The 17,827-nt window shown below is 41.1% G+C and overlaps 2 protein-coding genes across 5 annotated transcripts; one reads left to right on the top strand and one right to left on the bottom strand.

Moving 5' to 3' along the window:
• The first annotated feature begins 213 nt into the window (after positions 1–213).
• On the top strand, positions 214–5,268 carry LOC115663652 (chlorophyll(ide) b reductase NOL, chloroplastic). Of its 3 annotated transcripts, none has more exons than XM_056308860.1 (13): positions 214–586; positions 729–797; positions 965–1,020; positions 1,140–1,226; positions 1,818–1,885; positions 2,010–2,058; positions 2,147–2,232; positions 2,585–2,642; positions 3,455–3,505; positions 4,212–4,262; positions 4,344–4,418; positions 4,753–4,863; positions 4,971–5,268. In XM_056308860.1, exons 1-13 carry the CDS (start codon positions 310–312, stop codon positions 5,016–5,018), a joined length of 1,086 nt encoding a protein of 361 aa, XP_056164835.1. In that variant the 5' UTR covers positions 214–309; the 3' UTR covers positions 5,019–5,268. The 3 variants fall into 3 exon arrangements, with proteins under 3 accessions (XP_056164835.1, XP_056164834.1, XP_030441489.1); XM_056308859.1 differs by having other exon boundaries at positions 965–1,026; XM_030585629.2 differs by having other exon boundaries at positions 215–586; positions 965–1,026; positions 4,344–4,385.
• A 1,695-nt stretch (positions 5,269–6,963) lies between these two features.
• On the bottom strand, positions 6,964–14,292 carry LOC115663359 (phospholipid-transporting ATPase 1). 2 transcript variants are annotated; one of them, XM_030585367.2, is made up of 8 exons: positions 11,748–14,292; positions 11,330–11,636; positions 10,366–11,074; positions 10,158–10,281; positions 9,832–10,051; positions 8,881–9,339; positions 7,932–8,155; positions 6,964–7,136 (listed from the first exon to the last, which is right to left on the bottom strand). In XM_030585367.2, the coding sequence occupies exons 1-7, from the start codon at positions 13,375–13,377 to the stop codon at positions 7,936–7,938; spliced, it is 3,669 nt and encodes a 1,222-aa protein (XP_030441227.1). In that variant the 5' UTR covers positions 13,378–14,292; the 3' UTR covers positions 6,964–7,136; positions 7,932–7,935. The 2 variants fall into 2 exon arrangements, with proteins under 2 accessions (XP_030441227.1, XP_030441226.1); XM_030585366.2 differs by lacking the exon at positions 6,964–7,136 and having other exon boundaries at positions 7,683–8,155.
• Between the last annotated feature and the right edge of the window lie 3,535 nt (positions 14,293–17,827).

Genomic DNA, 17,827 nt, shown 5'->3' with positions numbered 1-17,827 from the left:
AACGAGAAATCATTTTTCGTTTAATATAACCTTGTTGTTTTCGGTTAACGAATTACATTTTTCATAAATCGATTAATTTTCTTTCATGTGAACATCGAAAATACTTATTATTTATTTATTTACGTAAGTAGTACAAATAATTATTTTTAAAAAATATATATATTTTTTCGAATTATTGATCCATTCTATCTCAATCTTCTCCTTCCTCCATGACCGTGAATCTCCCCCGTCCGGTGAGCTGAGTTCGTCTGCCATTCTCAATTCATTCTCGTTAAGCTCGGTCGCGAGTGTGCTGGTCTCGTCCTCCAAATGGCGGCCGCCGGTGCTCTCCTCCTCGCTCCCCCGCCTCCGTCCCCGACGGCTCGCCGCGAGCTCCCCTCCGCTCCCCTCTCTCGCTCTCGCCGCCGCATCCCCAGCGCTCGCCGTCGTCCCGCCGTCTGTTCCCGCCAAAGACGCGAGCTTTCGACGCCGCCCCGCCTCGACGGCGCCAGCTCCGTGGGTTCGATGGCGGGGGCGGAATCGTCGGCGACGAGCAGAGAGCCCATGACTCCTCCGTACAATGTCCTCATCACAGGTTCCACCAAAGGTCTGGCCCCTCTCTCTCTCTCGTTTCGCATGCTTTCTATCTCGTGGGGCATGAAGTTGAAGTTGAAGTGGAGGTTTTTTAAGGTTTGGCAGCGAGTGACGTTGGTTCTGGATTGTCCTGTTCTTTCTTTTCTCGAGTTCAGGCATAGGTTATGCGCTGGCTAAGGAGTTCCTCAAAGCGGGAGACAACGTCGTAGTCTGTTCGAGATCAGGTCTAGTGTTTCTCCTACTGCACCTACCTATCGTAAATTCACCACCTTGCTGTGACCATCTCACGGTTCGCGATGTCGCGTGTGCGGCAGGCGTTCGCTCTGTCGATTTCATGTTGGGTCGAGGTTTTAAAGATTGTTGAGTCTTTTTTTTTTCTCTTTCTTTCCAGTGGAGAGAGTGGAATGTGCTGTTCAGGACCTTAGACAAGAATTCGGGGAGCAGCATGTGTTTGTACCTACTCCATGACCTCCTTATCGCATATTCTCACATACTGGATGTTGTAAATTTTTCCCGTCTGCATCGGGGGTTTCGGCATCGTCTCAATGGCCTTTTCTTCCAATTAGGGTACAAAATGCGATGTCCGTGAAGGTCAGGATGTGAAGAGTTTGGTAGGGTATGCACAAGAGAAACTGAAATACATCGACATATGGGTATGCAAACTGTCTTCTAATTTGAGTGCTTTTGTATGCGTCTTTGCTTTGGTGGATGAAAGGTGGAACATGGAAGAATGTGTAAAAGTGGTTTCCTCTATCCTCTCATGCCATGAAGCAGCTCGAGGATTTTTCTATTTTCCTGACTCAGGAACAGATGGGCCTGACTCTTGAGAAGGGATTTCCATTTGCATTCTATTATTCTCAATTAGTCCAAGAAACAATGTAGGTGATTGAGGACCCATCTTTCCGATAAACTGACACGAGTTTGGTGATTGCCTCTGCTACTTCAACTGAATGTAGTTTCACTAAGTAAGAGGTCGGTCAATAAATACCATGAATTGGTTTTCGTTAGGAATATTGTTTTGCTAGCTGAAGTGCAAGATAGTACTGACAATACTTTTTATTTTGGTGAAGACTTCTAATTAGCAGTATACTTACGTCTGGAATAGCAAGGCATCTAACTCCTATAATTGTTATTTATCCGGTCCCCAACAATGATTTGATCCCTTGCTTTATTGTACCTGTGGTTGATTGTTTTTCAGAAATCCTTTTTCAGTCACCATCTTACTGACTTTGAGAATAATGCAGATCAACAATGCTGGATCAAATGCATATAGCCATAAAGCACTAGCAGAATCTTCAGATGAAGATCTTTTGTGAGCTTTCTGTCCCATCTCTGCTTCTTCTTGTGGCATCATTCCTGACCATATTGTCTCTTCTGATTTATTCAGCTTTTGTCATTTACTTATCCAGTTCTACATATGTAACTTCTTTCTGCAGAGAAGTAGTTACAACAAATTCTCTTGGGTTGATGCTTTGCTGTCGTGAGGTAATATACATGTATATCTATAAGTTCATTTGTATTTTTCGTTTGCGGTTCTCATTTGAATAACATCTAATTCTAGGTTGTTTTCTAGGCAATTAAGATGATGCTAAGCCAGCCTAGAGGGGGTCATGTTTTCAACATGGATGGAGCTGGTGCAGATGGAAGACCAACTCCCAGGTAAATATGATGATTTTGCTTTTAAGTTTCATAAAAACCTGCATGTGGACTATCCATTCAAGATCACCAGTTTCTGATATTTTTTTTTTAATAATTTGATGTTGTAAGGGATTGTTATTGCCCCCACTATGTTTGAAGTCAAAAACTTAAGTTTGAGTGCTATTTTTTTTTTTTTTGCCTGACAAGAGAGTTGTTCTTTATTTTACTGAATTGAAATAGGAATTTTGCTCCATGACGCATGATAGATTTCGTCATCTTCTGTCCTTTATGCTCCCAGAATTTGTTCTTGTTGACGGTAGCTCTTTGGAGTCATCTTGCTTGGTGATGGTACTTGTTTATATCTTGGATGTAGGTTTGCTGCATATGGGGCCACTAAGCGCAGTGTGGTGCATTTAACAAAATCATTGCAGGTATCATTTTCTTGTTTCAAATTGATATTTGTTATAACAAGGTATATGAATAATTCTCCATTTACTTCTCGTTCTTATGGGACCGATGACATTATTCATTTGCTTGTCACCAAATTCTAGCAGTATTTCTCCTGTGGTTACAATACTGGCAGAGTACAGCAGTCTTACTGCTTAACACTAATCCAAATCTCTAAAAAATTGTGTAAAAGGACCTTTAATATGCATTGACGTGCAAATGCCTGCCCCACTTATCAATGACAAATTCATGACTGACAACAATTAGACATAAGCCATCAGTCAATAGAGGATGAGCTTGAACTTGGTTGCGTAACAAGCACCTCTCTGTTTGACACTATAAACAGATATAACGTTAAGTTGCCTTTTTATTTACTTTCAACAGTGATTATTTGTCATCTCTGTGAGGTGGTAAAACGCTGGCCAGTATCTATATGTCTTCATACAAAAGAAATGTCATCAGGTCTTGATGCCAATTTTAATGAGGTTGATGGTGGAATGCTGCTACCTGAAATGTCTTTTGATTACTTACTGTTGAATAAATGTCTTTGAGGCTCAAAATTGCATTTATATATTTCTCATTACTCCTGACAGAATCTTGTGAAAGAAGGGGGCATATGTTTCATTTGATGCTTCTGCTTCCTTCCATCTAGTTGTCCTATTCCGGATCTGCTTTCATATGTTTAATCACTATGAATTACAAAGATGACTTTCAGATATGTATTCTACTTATCTTTCTTTTCTAAGGACCTATGTATCAGACTGACAGGTTCAGAAGCCTATGATTCCTTTTGCAGGCAGAGCTGCAGATGCAAGATGTGAAAAATGTTTTAGTCCATAATTTATCGGTGCGTTGGTCTCTAAATTATCTCCTTTGTTTCTTATTTATGCATGTAAACCTTTGTACAAGAGACAAAGTTTGGTTGATTTCCATGAAAGATATATCTTTGGACTATTAGAGCTTCCACCTCTATGGGTCGGCGAGTAAATAACTGCAGGGTATAACACCTGCACACTTTTTTGTCCAAGCCATTGTCCTTCCAGATGCTTGCTTCTTTGTATCCCGTATGTATACTGACACGACAATGGTTATGCTTATCGGCTATTAATTTTGATTGGAATCTGCTGAAAGGAATTTCACCCGTAAGGTCACTTTTAAAAATTATCTGAAGCATTCAGTATAATCAATTGCTTTGCCTTTCTCTGCATGCTCATGCATGCTTGTTGGATCTGAAGAAGCTCGATAGCATAGTGGAACTTATTAGGTGGATAATGCATCATTTGGAGGAAAGTGATGCCTTGAGTGCAGTAGAAACTTTCGAGGTCCATTAACGGGCTCCATAATGTCTACCACAATACAACGTACATACAGACAGATAGACACCACTCGTTCAACTTTCTGCAATGATTTCTGCCTATTGAAGTTGAAACTTAGTCAGACATGTCATGCACATTTCTCTTGAGAAATGATGAAACTTACTCCTACTTGGATATATCTTATCTGGGATGATCTCAAGCAAGTACTAACTATTACCACTTAATGAGCTGTTGCAGCCAGGAATGGTCACAACTGATCTTCTCATGTGTGGTGCCACCACAAACCAGGTTTTCAGAATGTCATACAGTTTTTGGGATATCTTTTTTCTTTCGTTATTGGACCAGAAAGTAATATCTTGCTTATTGCAGGCAAAATTCTTTATCAATGTCCTGGCAGAACCAGCTGAAGTGGTAGCATCTTATTCATCAACCTGGACTAAAACTGTACTTTGGATTGATTGGTAGAGAGATATTAGTTTGGAGAGAATTAATTATCAGAGCATGTAGCTTTAGTGAATATGCACAATAAGTACTTGGGAGGTTATGCTAAGTAAAAGGTGATGCAGATAGCTAGTTGTATAATAATCAATTCATATTTAAGTGGACACGTCATGATGAACATGACTGAAAAGCTTGAGAGCATATATATTCGTACTTGATTACTTTCTGTTTAAGATTTTTCTTGCCCTTGTTTGTCTATTCTACATTTGTTCTTTCCCCTTGTGCTTTTCCGCTTACCATTCTTAAACTTATTGGTGGATGCTCTGGGACAATACAGGTTGCCAAGTATCTTGTTCCAAATATCAGATCAGTTCCGACCAATGGATCACAGAAACCCACTTACATCCGTTTTCTTACAGGGATCAAAGCGTACACCCAGATATTCTCAGTTCAGTAACCATTCCCCTCTCTATGTTCGTTGAGAGCCTGGTTATATTTCACATTACATATACCTTTGGGGTGTTGGTTGACATGTTTGTTATTTCCTTCTGTCAGAGAATTGCTTTTGGTGCTCGAAGAAATAGATACGTTCTTGAAGATTGAAGAGCATCTGAGGCAGAATCCGCCACTGATTTCCTGAAGCAAATTCAAGATTTGTTTGTAAATTCATTTTGGTAGCTCCTTGGTTTATTCTTCAGTGGAAATCTGTTTGCTTGAATAGTATATGTAGATTGAGCTCATAGAATTCCATTTCGTATCTCGGGCCAGGTGCCACCAGTTACTGGGAGTTGATTCTTACCTTTTTATATGGAATGATCTATTATATAAGTGAATTTACACTTCCATATGACAAGGCCACTCTTGATGCATCAATATCCAAAATGGAGTTACTTCTATCGTCTTTCCAATATATGTTGCCCTTCCATCTTAGGCGCAATATCTGACATATCAACCGCTTATTTTTGTAGCACTGCTACTTCTGAGCGCTCCGGATAGTGAAATCTGAATTCTATTTGTTTTTAAGTTTCTGAAGCATTAGCATGCAAAAACATAGGTGCTTACTTCTTTCTGGAAAAGCTTTTTCTCTTCCCGTCATGAATTGGATCTGATTTGCAACCCTAGTCTTGATCAAATCTTAGTTAGGACACAATGATGCTCAATTATTTGTCTCAATCTTCATTGAACCATCGATGCTCGATTTTCTTGAATATTGAAGGATTTGCACATTTCATTTGGTTTATACTGCACTCAATCAAACGATTAATGCTTTGTTTGATAAATCGAACTTGGTTGATTGAATAATCAACGATGAAAAACCAATTTCTTCTATTTCATTATTATCATTATAAAAAGGAATTTGGGTAAACTGCTCATGAGACTTCATTTCTTGCACAATATTCTCTGAAATTGTCATATTTTAAAGTGAAGTCTAACAATACAGGTACCGTACCTCTTAGATGAAAGCTTCACTTTAAACTTCCCCTCTCCCAGGAGAAGGGGAAAAAAACAGGATTCAGCTTCATTTCCATCACTTCATGTAGCTTATTAGCTTTTTTACTCACATCGGGTCAGTCACTCATTAATGCTCTCTTTTTTTTCGGCAAAAGTACACCAGAAGTGCCACAACTTGTGTACGGTGATCACTTTGGTGCCATAACTTTTTTTCGGATCACTTTGGTGCCAAGTTGAAGGAAAATAAATCACTTTAGTGACTCCGGCCAAAAAGCTGACATGGCATTTATATTAAAAAAAATGGTCTGACTTGTACACGTGAAAATTATGTGACTTTTTTTCGAATTTTTTAATTTTTAGAAAAATAATAAAAATTAAAATAATTATAAAAAAAAGTGCAGCAGCGCGAGGGAGCCCTCGCCGGCTGCCATCCACCACCGCCGGGAAGGGCCGGCGGTGGTGGGCACAGTGGTCGGCGAGGGCCGGATCCGGCGAGGCGAGACCTCGCCGTCTCGACCCGGGCGACGGCGAGGTCCGGCCTCGCCTTTCTTGGGCAAGGCGAGACCTCGCCGTCGCTGGGTCGCGACGGCGAGGTCGGCCTCGCCTTCGCTGGGTGAGGCGAGACCTCACCGTCGCCTAGGTCGCGACGGCGAGGTCTTGCCTCGCCAGATCCGGCCCTCGCTGGGCGAGGCGAGGGTCGCCGGGCCCCAACCACTGCGCCCACCATCGCCGGCCCTTCCCAGCGGTGGTGGGTTGGCGGCAGCAGCGGCGAGGGAGCCCTCGCCGCTGCTGCAGGCTTTTTATTTATTTAATATAATTTAATTTTTTTTTTTAAAAGTACACGTCAGCGGGCTAAACGGCGTCGTTTTTTGTTTTTAATGCTGACTGGACCTCTCCGGCGAGCCGTGTCAGCGCCACATCGGATTTCCGGCGAGCCACGTCAGCATTGGCACTAAAATGATCGTTTTTCAAAAAAGTTGGTACCAAAGTGATCCGAAAAAAAATTATGGTACCAAAGTGATCGTCGTACACAAGTTATGGCACTTCTAGTGTACTTTTGCCCTTTTTTTTCCATATTAATGCTCTCTCAGAGCTGGAGGTATACAGACAAGTAGAGTGCAATTCAAGTTGGCACAGAATTAAAAGAAGGGGGAAAAAAAGAAGTAACCCCATTTCTCTTTTCTTCTCTCTTCCCAAGAGTATCATTGGAGGAAGCTGTTGAATTGGCAGAATCAGCCAAGATGGTTCGTGTCCTGGGATCTGCACTACCTGAAGAAGAAAGTCCACTGACACACATTCATTATCATCACTGGAAGAAGAAAATATAGTTGATCCTCAGTGAAAGCTGTGCAGTGAAGCCAAATGGTCCCAATGCAACTTTCAGAACAATTGCATTAACTAGTACTTATCTTCTTTACCCACCATTTGACATAAATGTGAAGTCAGGTGGTACCATAGTGGGACTTTGATGGTTGATTGAACTGCTCTTCCGCACCAGACTTAAAGAAGCATTTCACTTTTACACAGACACAGCAATAACGTGCAGCATGTCTTGGAATGTTATGGTAAGTGCCTGCGGTTGTAACTATTAACTCCTTATATCTTCACACCTCGAGCTCACTAAATGAATCATTTACTTTACATAATCGAGATAACGCACATGCACTGCCCTTATCGGCTTTCATTTTCAGAGCAGATATACAGTAGCTTAAGGCCACCAGTTTCCTTGAATCTTCATAAAGTGAAATTAAGCAAGCTATGAATTACCCAATTCGTGATACCGCGATAAATATAGACAAACCGGTATGGTCAATATGATTAAACTCTCCTCATCTTTCGTTTAGTGGTACAAGACTATTTATCATTCTGCACTGACGACGGTGCACGACATACTTTCAATGAGCTTACAAGATACACAAACCAAAAATTTCGAATCTAATTACTATGCACACTATCCTTTGGATAGCAAAACAACAAGAAACTGGCATCTAGTATATGCCCTAAAGATGCCAAAAGAATGTGATATCTTACAAAAGAAAAAAAATACAAAAAAGGAAAAAACACCTTGTCATCTCCGCTGAGGTTCCGAGATGGGATTCATTTCTATTTCCATATGTTCCAGCTCCCGAAAATTCCCAACCTTCTCTGCCTCTCTTGCTACTTGAATATCACAGGGGCTATAATACTGATGGATAACTTTTACAACAAAGCGGGGAATTAGCGCTGCCACGACAATGATGAGCAAGCATAACCAGAACGCTGCTGTTTTACCAATATGGAAGATGGCCCTGTCGATATACACAGATATAAAACATTAGGAAAAATAGGTCGACTCTTTATTTGAGATTGAAAGTGCAGCATCAATCATTTCAGAGGCATGAAACAGTGGGAGCATCATTTTGGTTTCCCTCAATTCATTAAGAGTCAAAACAATTCCAAAATTCTTAAAACCTGATGTCCAGCTGTCTGCTTAGTAGTTAGTATATAGCATCAGAAAAATGTAGAAACCACCTTAATTTCATTTTCCACCTAAGCGAGTAATAGCAGATCAGTTACTTAAGATGACAATCGACCATAAAACAGGTCTGAATTACGCTACCAAAGCTTCATGATCAAGGTCCAAAACATATGGGTATCCTGTGTATTTCTTAGTTGCCTACATTGGTCTATTCATGACTTTCCATTTAAACAATCAAGAGATGGGCTCACCATGAAGTACCAAACAATGGTACCTAGGCAAATAATCAAGAGCCGCAGGTTAACCAAGCATAGGTGAAAAAGGAGAAGAGGCCCTTCCATCCAATGAAGATTGGCCTAAGTATAGGGCGAAAATTTGCAGATAATGTGTCTCACTGCGTTTTATGCTATTTGGCCAACCAATAAAGGCAACTTAATCAATAGATATCAGCTACAACCAAACCAAAAAGCATGCGTATCACTGAGTTCTTGACAAGGGCAAGAGGGTGCTTATGCATATTCGTGGTGGGAATAATACGAAGACAGGAGGACGTACCAGTAACCGAATAAAAATGGCAATGCATCGATGATGATAACACAAATGCACGTAGCAAGAATAGACCCCCAAATGGCTGCGTGAGTAATCCATGTCCACCGAATGACATCCATGGCCAAGTGTAAATTGACCACCACAACCGATGCTATTGTCCAAAGATCTCCGAGGCCGGATACATCGATGGTGCTCCTCCAATATGCAAACAGAGGTATGAAGAAGATGGCCACACTTTGCCATATCGTATCTGTCATAATGAACCAAAACAATTTTGAACTGTAGCTCTCTTGCCTTTGCCCTGCCCCGTACAGTTGAGGAAACTTGAGAAGAGTCCTTCTGCCGAGATCCTTGTCAAGAATTCCGACAACTATTGTAGGACATGAAGTGTAGATGATAGAATATAACATGCTGCTCCATTCATTAATTGCCGTTGTCAATGTGAAGCAAGTAAAGAGCACATACCTAAAAGTAATGTACACTGGATTTAGAAACCTTTCCCAAGTTAACTGGTAATATACATAATGAGCTTCTCAATCTAAAGGAGGAAAAACAAAATGTATCCATCACCCCAGCAATGGACAAGAGCAATTAAAAGGACCATTTATATAGCTCAAACTCAATGACATTCTAGTAGCCTCTATTTGGGAAGTTCAAGAGTTCACCTACATGCCATCTGGTCACGTGACAAGCCAGTTTACAACTACGACCATAATGAAATTTTATCCATGTTTATGAATATTTGCTGGGTGAAACAATTTTACGACATGTTCTAAAGCACAGGCGACTAGCTTTTTAACCTACAGGAAGCAGATGAGAAACTCAGTTATTTGAACTGAGGACCATGCAGATGCTAGAATACATCAATATAAGTACACACAGAGTGCAAGCACGAGCTTTTCTGTCCCTACGTGTTGAGTGCAGCAGTATGGAGGAGTCCAGCAGATTAATACTCACCAAAATAGAACAAAAACAAACACTGCATTTCTGTAAAAGTTGTACAATATCATGTAAGCCATCCTTTGGTAATTCCAATGCCCATGGACTAGTAATAGGGAGACTAAAAATCTGAATTGTCCCATTGCAAAATCTGATGCCATCACAGCTTGCCTGCCCTCTTGCCCGGTAATTCCAACTCCCACGTCAGCCATTTGGATCATGGAAACATCGTTGGCACCTGCCATTTATCCAGAGGAAAGATTAATCCATGAAAAATGATCCAGAATAACTTGCTCGTCACACTTTTAATCATTGTCATTCATTTCAAAAGCAAACATTATTACCATCGCCAACAGCAAGAGTCAGGTCTGAAGTCCTTTTCTTCACCAGGGCAACAATACCAGCCTTCTGCAGAGGAGCCACACGACAGCACAATACAACAGAACATATACTGGCTAGTTTGAAGAGCTGCAGCACAACATCAATAAGCACTATTAGCATATAGAGAGTGATTTAGGAATTAAAAAGTGGACAGTTTTTATAAAATATTACCTGCTCTTCGAGCTCGCTATCAAGAACATATACAAGACTTGTACCATCAATAATCAAGGCCAGCGGAGTTACAGCAGCTCCGGAACTTCCTCCAGTGTTATTTGTGAAGCTGGACTGAGTTGTGAGCTTACTGGACATCAAAATGCCATCTTCCAAACTCCTTTTACACGACTGTTTGGAGTTGCTGTTTATTATTATCTGGGTCATCTTGCTAGTTAAGAGCTTTGAGGAGTAGCCAATAGATATGGCGGTTTCTTGCTTGTCACCAGTCAATACCCAAACCTTCATCGCTGCTGTTCTCAGAGACTCGATGGCTTCTGGCACCCCTTGTTGCAGCTTATCTTCAATTGCAGAGGCGCCCAATATGCAGAGATGCCTTTCCACATTGCTTGCAACTTTGCGAAGCAAAGCAGCCCTACCCATTAAAGCAGCATTTGCTGCCTCGAAGGCAGAATGCCACTGCTCAAATTCTGAAGAGCTTAGTTCTCGCATGCCGACCACAAGCGTTCTCAAACCCAAAGAGGAATAAGCATGAAGTTGCTGCTCAGTCGCATGTATCACATTCTGCTCCAGTGATGTATCTACCACACTAAACATGGATGAATCAGCACCTTTGACAAAGACCTTCACTGTCTTGTCAGGGAATCCCAAGATGACAGACATCCTTTTCCGGTCACTATCAAACTCATGCAGACCCAAGACATTAAACCTGCACTGCCCATTAGGGTGCATTGGACAAAAGGAAGAATTAGTACGGTTCAATTTCATGTCACGTTTCATGAAAACAATACATCGACTGCTAAAACATGCAGCACTCATGCAAGTGTGGAAATCCATATTCCAGGCTCCAGCAACAAAGACAACCCCTCCATAAAAACAATTGAAAAAAAACCGAACGAGTCTCTAAATTGATTTAAAATGAAAAGGTGGTTACATAAGAAAATAAACAAACAGTTGAATTTACCTTTGCCTTTCTCCTTGAATATCAATCACTATATGACCAGAAGTTCTCTCTATGAGCGTGAATCCATAGGCAGCAGCTGCATAAGCCAGTGCTTGTTCATCTGGAGACTCACCTTGGTAGTCAATCAACTTGACAGAAGGATCAGAAGTATCAACAAAAAAGGGAACTAATGTGTTGCATGAAGCCAACGCAAGGAAGAAATCATGAACATGTTTGCCTTCAGGCGAATCTTTTCCACTCTTTGCTAGTTGCAAAAGCTGAGGGTAAACTTTAACAGGCATCTTCGGCCTAAGAATCTTCCCGTCCACTGATAGGAATAAGAACTTATAAATAAGATGATGGTTCGAGTTGATAAAAGAATAGCATAATCAGCAGGCCGAACTAGAAATACTACACGACATAATAAATTAAGTCTCACCTTCAACTGGGTTTCCAATCCCGTCATTCTGAGAACTAGCTTTTCCACCACTGTAATCTACTCCCCAGATGCTCGCACATTGAAACTCCATTTTGTTTTCGGTCAGTGTACCAGTTTTGTCAGAGAACACGTACTTTATCTGTCCTAGATCCTCATTTATATTCAAGGCCCTGCACTGAAACCTTGTATTCGTGGCCTCGTCATACATGTTGGCATCTCGAATCATGAAGTAAGACTGACCAACTCGAACAAGTTCCATAGAGATGTATAACGATATGGGAATCATTATTTGGAAGACAATAACCGCCATGAGGAATGTCAAAAATATTTCCATTCCCCAGCCATAGTAGTTATAATCTTTAAGAGGCGAGTAGTCCATTTTCCGGTAAAATGGAATGATGTTTAGCTCATCCTTGTGGCGCTTCAACCAAATGGCAGCAAGGACAGAGACAACTGTGCACAAAGCAATTAGGAAAAGGGAAAGTATGATGATTTCCAAGTTCATACGAGTCTCAAGGCTACTCCTTTTTGAAGGGGCTCCAGAATTGTTGAGCATAGCTTTGGTCTCCCGTCCAGCATATACTACAACTCCAAGCGCCCAGGTAGTGTTCTTAAGCTCACATCCACGAAGAATAATATTGGAAGGTCCAAGGGAAAGCCTTTTCCCATCAAATTCCATATTTGCCTGAAAACCGTAAATATTCCTATTGGGTTTCTCGCACTTGATCAAACCACTAATCTTCTCTTTCTCAGGCACTTTAGACAGGGTCTCTTGCTTCGCATATCGGGTTTTCAAATTCGACTCCCCATCCAAATTAATAGTCTGCACATAAGCAACTCCGGTTGGGTCACTGGTCGAAATAAGCACCATATCACACGGAAGAGTGTCATTTGCCTGAATTTTGATGATTTCTCCAACCCGAATATCCTTCCATTTCTTCTGTTGAAACTGACCATTTACAAAAACCCACGCCAGTCGGTTGTTCTCTATCTTATCCGAGCGGTGCCGCCTCAAATCCTCATATGCATCTTTAATTGCAGTAACTAGCAATACAAATGCCAATGGCATTATGGAGGCTCCTCGGCCAAAAACTGCCAGCTGGGGAAGCTGATTGAGTATGGCTATCACTAAGAAATAAATGTATGCAACTCTATGGAACTGTTCAAACAAATTTCTAGGCAAGAAAGTGATAATTGAATACTTGGCAGTGCGAATCGAGTTCCCAGTGAACTCGTACTTCTCGTTCGTCCTGTCGGGATCGTTTATGTAAACCAACCTCGCATCGTCATCGTTAATTTCTTTCTGGGACATGCTCATAAACTCCGAATCCGTGCCACGTGACCCATGCCGCACCCGCTTGGATCCTAAATCCGCCAAAATCACTTCCTTGACAGAGTTTGTACCGGACGTCTTCGACTGGTGCGAGGAAATGCTCCGCCTGGATGACGAGTTGTAATTGGACTCGATACTAGAGAGGTTGTCAATGGTGATATTGGACTCCATGGTAGAGATGGGTTCCGAATCACCAGAGCCGGGTTTTGCAAGATCGGCGAAGGTGGGAATGGAAGGGGTTTGTGGGGTATAAGGGGTTGTCGGGGACGGGATCAGAAGAGGGTGGTCTGTGGACATGATCCCCTGATCAGAAGCAGCATTAAGAGGTCAACCCTCAACAAATTCATGACAAGAGCACCATCCAAATTCGTCCGATCAAGAAATAGAAAATTACTTTACAACAACCACGACGAGAACGGCGGCGGCAGCGGCAGCGGCAAGCGGCCGAAGCAGAAGCAGAATGAAGAAAACAAGCTAACCACTTGAAATTACAACAGCAGCAGCAGCAGCAGGATTGACCAAGCAAAATTAGCAAGAGAGGCGAATTCCAAAGGAAAGAACACACCTTTCTCTTGATAGGCAATCGTTGCTCTCGTTCTGGCTCTCGTCGCTACAAGTTGCTTGTGCAAAAAGGCATTCTAGAGAGAGAGAGAGAGAGAGAGAGAGAGAGAGAGAGAAGCAAAATCGACGAGGAACCCAGAGACGGGTCTAAAGCTCTTCTCTTATTCAGACACAGAGTGGTTCAAAATGCGTGTTTTTTCTGTGGTGGGGGATGGGCAATACAAAGCGAAATTTCAAGAAAGTCAAACTTGGAATGCAGTCTCGAAGAGGAGAGGGGGGGGGGAGGGGCGAGGATTGCAAGATATGAGGAAGAGTCGTCATGGGGTGGCGACAACGACAACGACAACAACAACCCCCCCATCAAATTGATCAAGAAAGTCAGACATTGCATCAACGAGAGAAATTAGTAACATCAATCGAATAAAAGAATCTCTCTCTTTCTCTCTGTTTTTGTCCAACACAGGGGGCGTCAGAAAAGTCCTCCTTCCAGAGAGCGAGGGGGCGATTTGTCTTTCAAGAAAATCCTTCCAGAAGACAGGACCGCGAGCGAGCTGAGAAGGGTCTTATTCAAATGGAGGAGGAGGTGGCTCAATTTGACTGGAACCCAGACGACGACGACGACGACGACTCCATTCTCGGGTTTAGATTTTCTTTTTTCTCTTCCTACCTGACAACTTGGAGGCGAGAGAGTGAGAGACAGAGCTGCTTTCCATCCTCTTTCTCGTCCATTTTCCTCGTTGGAACAGAAACAAGAAACAAGAACCAAGAATCGACCCCCTGGTCGGTGGTGATTGAAACCGAGCTGAAGGGGGCCTCTGCTTTCAATTACCTCGACGCTCTCGAGAATTCAAAAGCCGTGCGAAAACTTGGTTCTACTTTAACTCTTCTTCTCCTTCTTCTCCTCCTCTTCGTGTTCGTTCTGATCTGTCTCTCTCTCTCTCTCTCTATCTCTCTAATAATGACGAATTGACGACGGCAACAACCATCTCTTTCATCATCTTCGCTGCTGTTGCTGATTTCGCCTCTCTTTTTGTTCCTTTAATATCCTCCTTCTTCTTCTTCCTCGAGCAGAAATATCGTACTAAAAGTCACGAACCCTCAGAAAAAAAATCAATTGCACAGTCCGATCCGCTCGTAATATTTTGCTTCGGAGGAGAAAAGAAAATGAGTTAACCTCGTCAAAAATCTCAAATCGATTCATCCATCCGTGCGTACAAGTGATAAGTGTTTGGAATGAGTCGGGTTGGTGCTGTTATAAACAAGTCACCGGTAATGTAAAATTGCTGTCTTTTTCTTTCCCTTTTGCCTATAAAAGGCATGATCTGTAATATGTTGAGGCAGACTAGCCTTCGGTGATGAAATCGCTTGTTTAAATCATCCAAAGCTAATTTTCCCTCGTGCACTCGCCTTCGTAAGGATCTTGTGCATCGAAAACCGAGGTCGGAAGGTCTTATGTTCGAAATGAGGGTTTAGCTGGATGTTAAAAGTCGGTCTCGACAGGAGTAAGGCCTATGAAAGGCACCGCGAGGGGACTGAATACCTACATTTGTTAATTTCTTGTTCGAATCACAAAAAATCGCAAACCGGTTCACTCGGTGACGTACCCCCTTCAGTTAACTTCCATATGATACCAAGCAGCTTAGGTGATCAGCGTGTGATGTGGATTCAACGTGGAAATTCAACATAAATGGGTCTCATAAACGACGTTGTTTTGAGGAAGTTGGATATGAAGAAAACGAATTTTTCCCTGGGAGCTCCTCTCACGTTTTCGGAAACCTGCTGGAATCCCTAATTTTACCTTAAATTTTTGGTAAATGTGGCACGGATGTACCGATTTAATTTTTTTATGACACGAAATTAGTTTGAAGTAAATATAGCACGAATGTTCCGGTTTTTGATTTTTTGTTACACGAAATTAATTGGCGGTAAATGTCGCACTTGTATAACAATTTGAGATTTTTAGTGGTATTTTTTTCAATTATAATAAGTCAATATTAGAAAAGAGAATAACCAAAACATTCTAATGTCAATATCACCAAATTTTCAAACATCTAGATAGCTCAATAAAACAAAAATATATTATTTTTTCTTCAGTGAGAAACGGAAATTGCGGATCATGTTTTTGCTTATGGTTGGACGAACCGGCAAGCTTAAGTGTTCGAATGAAGTTGCGTAGTCAAATTTGGCTACTGTTTCCTCCTTGACATGCATGTGCAACGATACGACCGTTACTTACATAAAACGAGGCTAGCGGGATTAACTAATCTCGAAATAAACATCATAAAAAATTGAAAACATCATTTTTAGAAGGATTTTGTCGAAGACACCGATTTCTTTTTTTTTTTCTCGCATTGTATGTAATCGGTATTTCGAAAAATTAAAGTGCTCGAAGTTAAATTCTTTTTTTCGAATTTCGGACTACATTAAGGAGACGGACATTTAGGACGGACGCAACTAATAATACGTCGACAAGTCCGAGGCAAAAATGTTACGTGGTTCAATTAAATTCACAAATTTTTGTTTGGGTTCCCCTTTGTCTTCTGCTCTTGTACTGATTTAGACAAAGGTCCAAGGAATCCTTCCCATTATTAGCACAAGTGTTGCACCATAATCTAACTATAAACAAAAGTGCCTAGGAGGTCGTCCAACTTCCTCGTGTGAATTTGCCCTTTGGCAACAAGGTTTTGGACCTTAATTTTCCATAAATCATAAAAAAAAAAAGAAGAAGAAGAATATTGATTCTAAAGCAAGTATCAAGTCCTAATAATACCTAATCTTTTTTCCATAATTGATAAAGAAAATATGGCAAAAAATGAGATTGATGACTGCCCGACATAGGGCCGACCCATCTTATTTATGTATCTATTTATTGCTAAGCACATAGAGCCTACAATCATAATTGTCAAAACAAAACATAAAAAAAAACACAAAATAAAAATATCGTGACAAAACATAAATATAGCAAGTGACGTGTTAAAAATATATTATTAGATTTTGAGAATCTCTCGTATCATACGAATGAGTTGAAATCCTTAACATAGATAGGTTATGCAATGACGACCTCAAGTTACAAATTTCAAATCGACACGTCTTTGTTTTTTTGGCTCTTTTTTTTTTAAAAAAATTGGAGGTTATTTATTTATTTTTTTCAATTGGGTACGTGTTAATTACGTAATTCTCGTTCGTCCGCACTTAATCTAAAATAATGGGTTCTAGAAAGTACGTCATTTTTCACCAATTCCATTCTTGATAGGCTGTCCAAGATTGATTGAAATGTTGCAATTAAATAATTATTTGATTAAGGAATGGTCAAAATAGAGACCCACTCCCCACGTCCGATCTTAAATTTTTTATATTTAAAAAATATAAGCCTTCTAGATGGTGGTTGACCTTGACTCCACGCCTGCGATTTTCCACAATAAGATAGTGAATTTGACATTGAAGCGAGCACATCGATATCCATTCAAAAGGGGAAGAACCACAAAAAGTCCCCATCGCAAAGACGTGATGATTTTGGAGAGGCCGTTATTATTAATTTGCATCTCTCTAAGTAGCGGGGATTAAAAATGTTAGGAAAGGCGAAAACATCGTCGAATCCCGCGATTAATCGACCGTTGCATCACAAATTAATGAAAGTGTTCTGTAAGTCGGTACGCGCGCCTTTTCTAGATTTCAACGGTAGGATAAGAAAAGGAATGTAAGGTAGGAAAATAGACGGATTAGGGCTTAGGGGAGGATGCAACAACTTAGAAAGGGACACGGCTTCTCGTTTCGATATTCAGTTTAACGAGAAAAATGTACACCGGAGCTAGTAGGTAAGTAATATCTCGCACCGGCAATGGATCTAACAAAAAAAAAAAGAAATAATCAATATGATTTTTTGCATATGGCGATTCCTTATTTCTCGACGCGAGGGAATCGCTACCGTTGAAGGATGTTGAGTTGTTGCTAATCGGCGTTTTCTCGCTACTTTGTTTGGAGCGACGGTTCTCGACGATCGATACCGACATTGCTAAACTCGACGGATTTCAGGACGGTTTCAAAGTGGACCGAATTCAACCAGAGCGACCTATCGCTACACCTGAACGTAGTCATGCGACACGACCAACGTCGAGTGCATCCAAAGAGAACACAACGAACCTAACCGAGTTTGGCTCGGTGGTAGCCGTTCATAATCTTTAAAATT

The sequence above is a fragment of the Syzygium oleosum genome, unplaced genomic scaffold, assembly GCF_021117445.2.
Source record: "Syzygium oleosum isolate NSW1041296 unplaced genomic scaffold, Sole_v2.1 Sole_v2.02, whole genome shotgun sequence".
In the NCBI taxonomy this organism is placed as follows: Eukaryota; Viridiplantae; Streptophyta; class Magnoliopsida; order Myrtales; family Myrtaceae; genus Syzygium; species Syzygium oleosum.
Note: the sequence above shows the minus strand (reverse complement) of the source record. Positions and strands in the feature narration are given on the sequence as shown.

Bases quoted from the DNA above. Each gene is read 5' to 3' on its own strand.
- LOC115663652 (XM_056308859.1), top strand. From the start codon at position 310: ATGGCGGCCGCCGGTGCTCTCCTCCTCGCTCCCCCGCCTCCGTCCCCG. The intron at 2,643-3,454 runs GTATCATTTTCT...TTCCTTTTGCAG, and splicing joins ATTTAACAAAATCATTGCAG to GCAGAGCTGCAGATGCAAGA. The intron at 3,506-4,211 runs GTGCGTTGGTCT...GAGCTGTTGCAG, and splicing joins TTTTAGTCCATAATTTATCG to CCAGGAATGGTCACAACTGA.
- LOC115663359 (XM_030585367.2), bottom strand. From the start codon at position 13,377: ATGTCCACAGACCACCCTCTTCTGATCCCGTCCCCGACAACCCCTTAT. The intron at 10,282-10,365 runs GTAATATTTTAT...GTTGTGCTGCAG, and splicing joins ATAGCGAGCTCGAAGAGCAG to CTCTTCAAACTAGCCAGTAT. The intron at 9,340-9,831 runs GTGAGTATTAAT...CATTACTTTTAG, and splicing joins TTTGTTTTTGTTCTATTTTG to GTATGTGCTCTTTACTTGCT.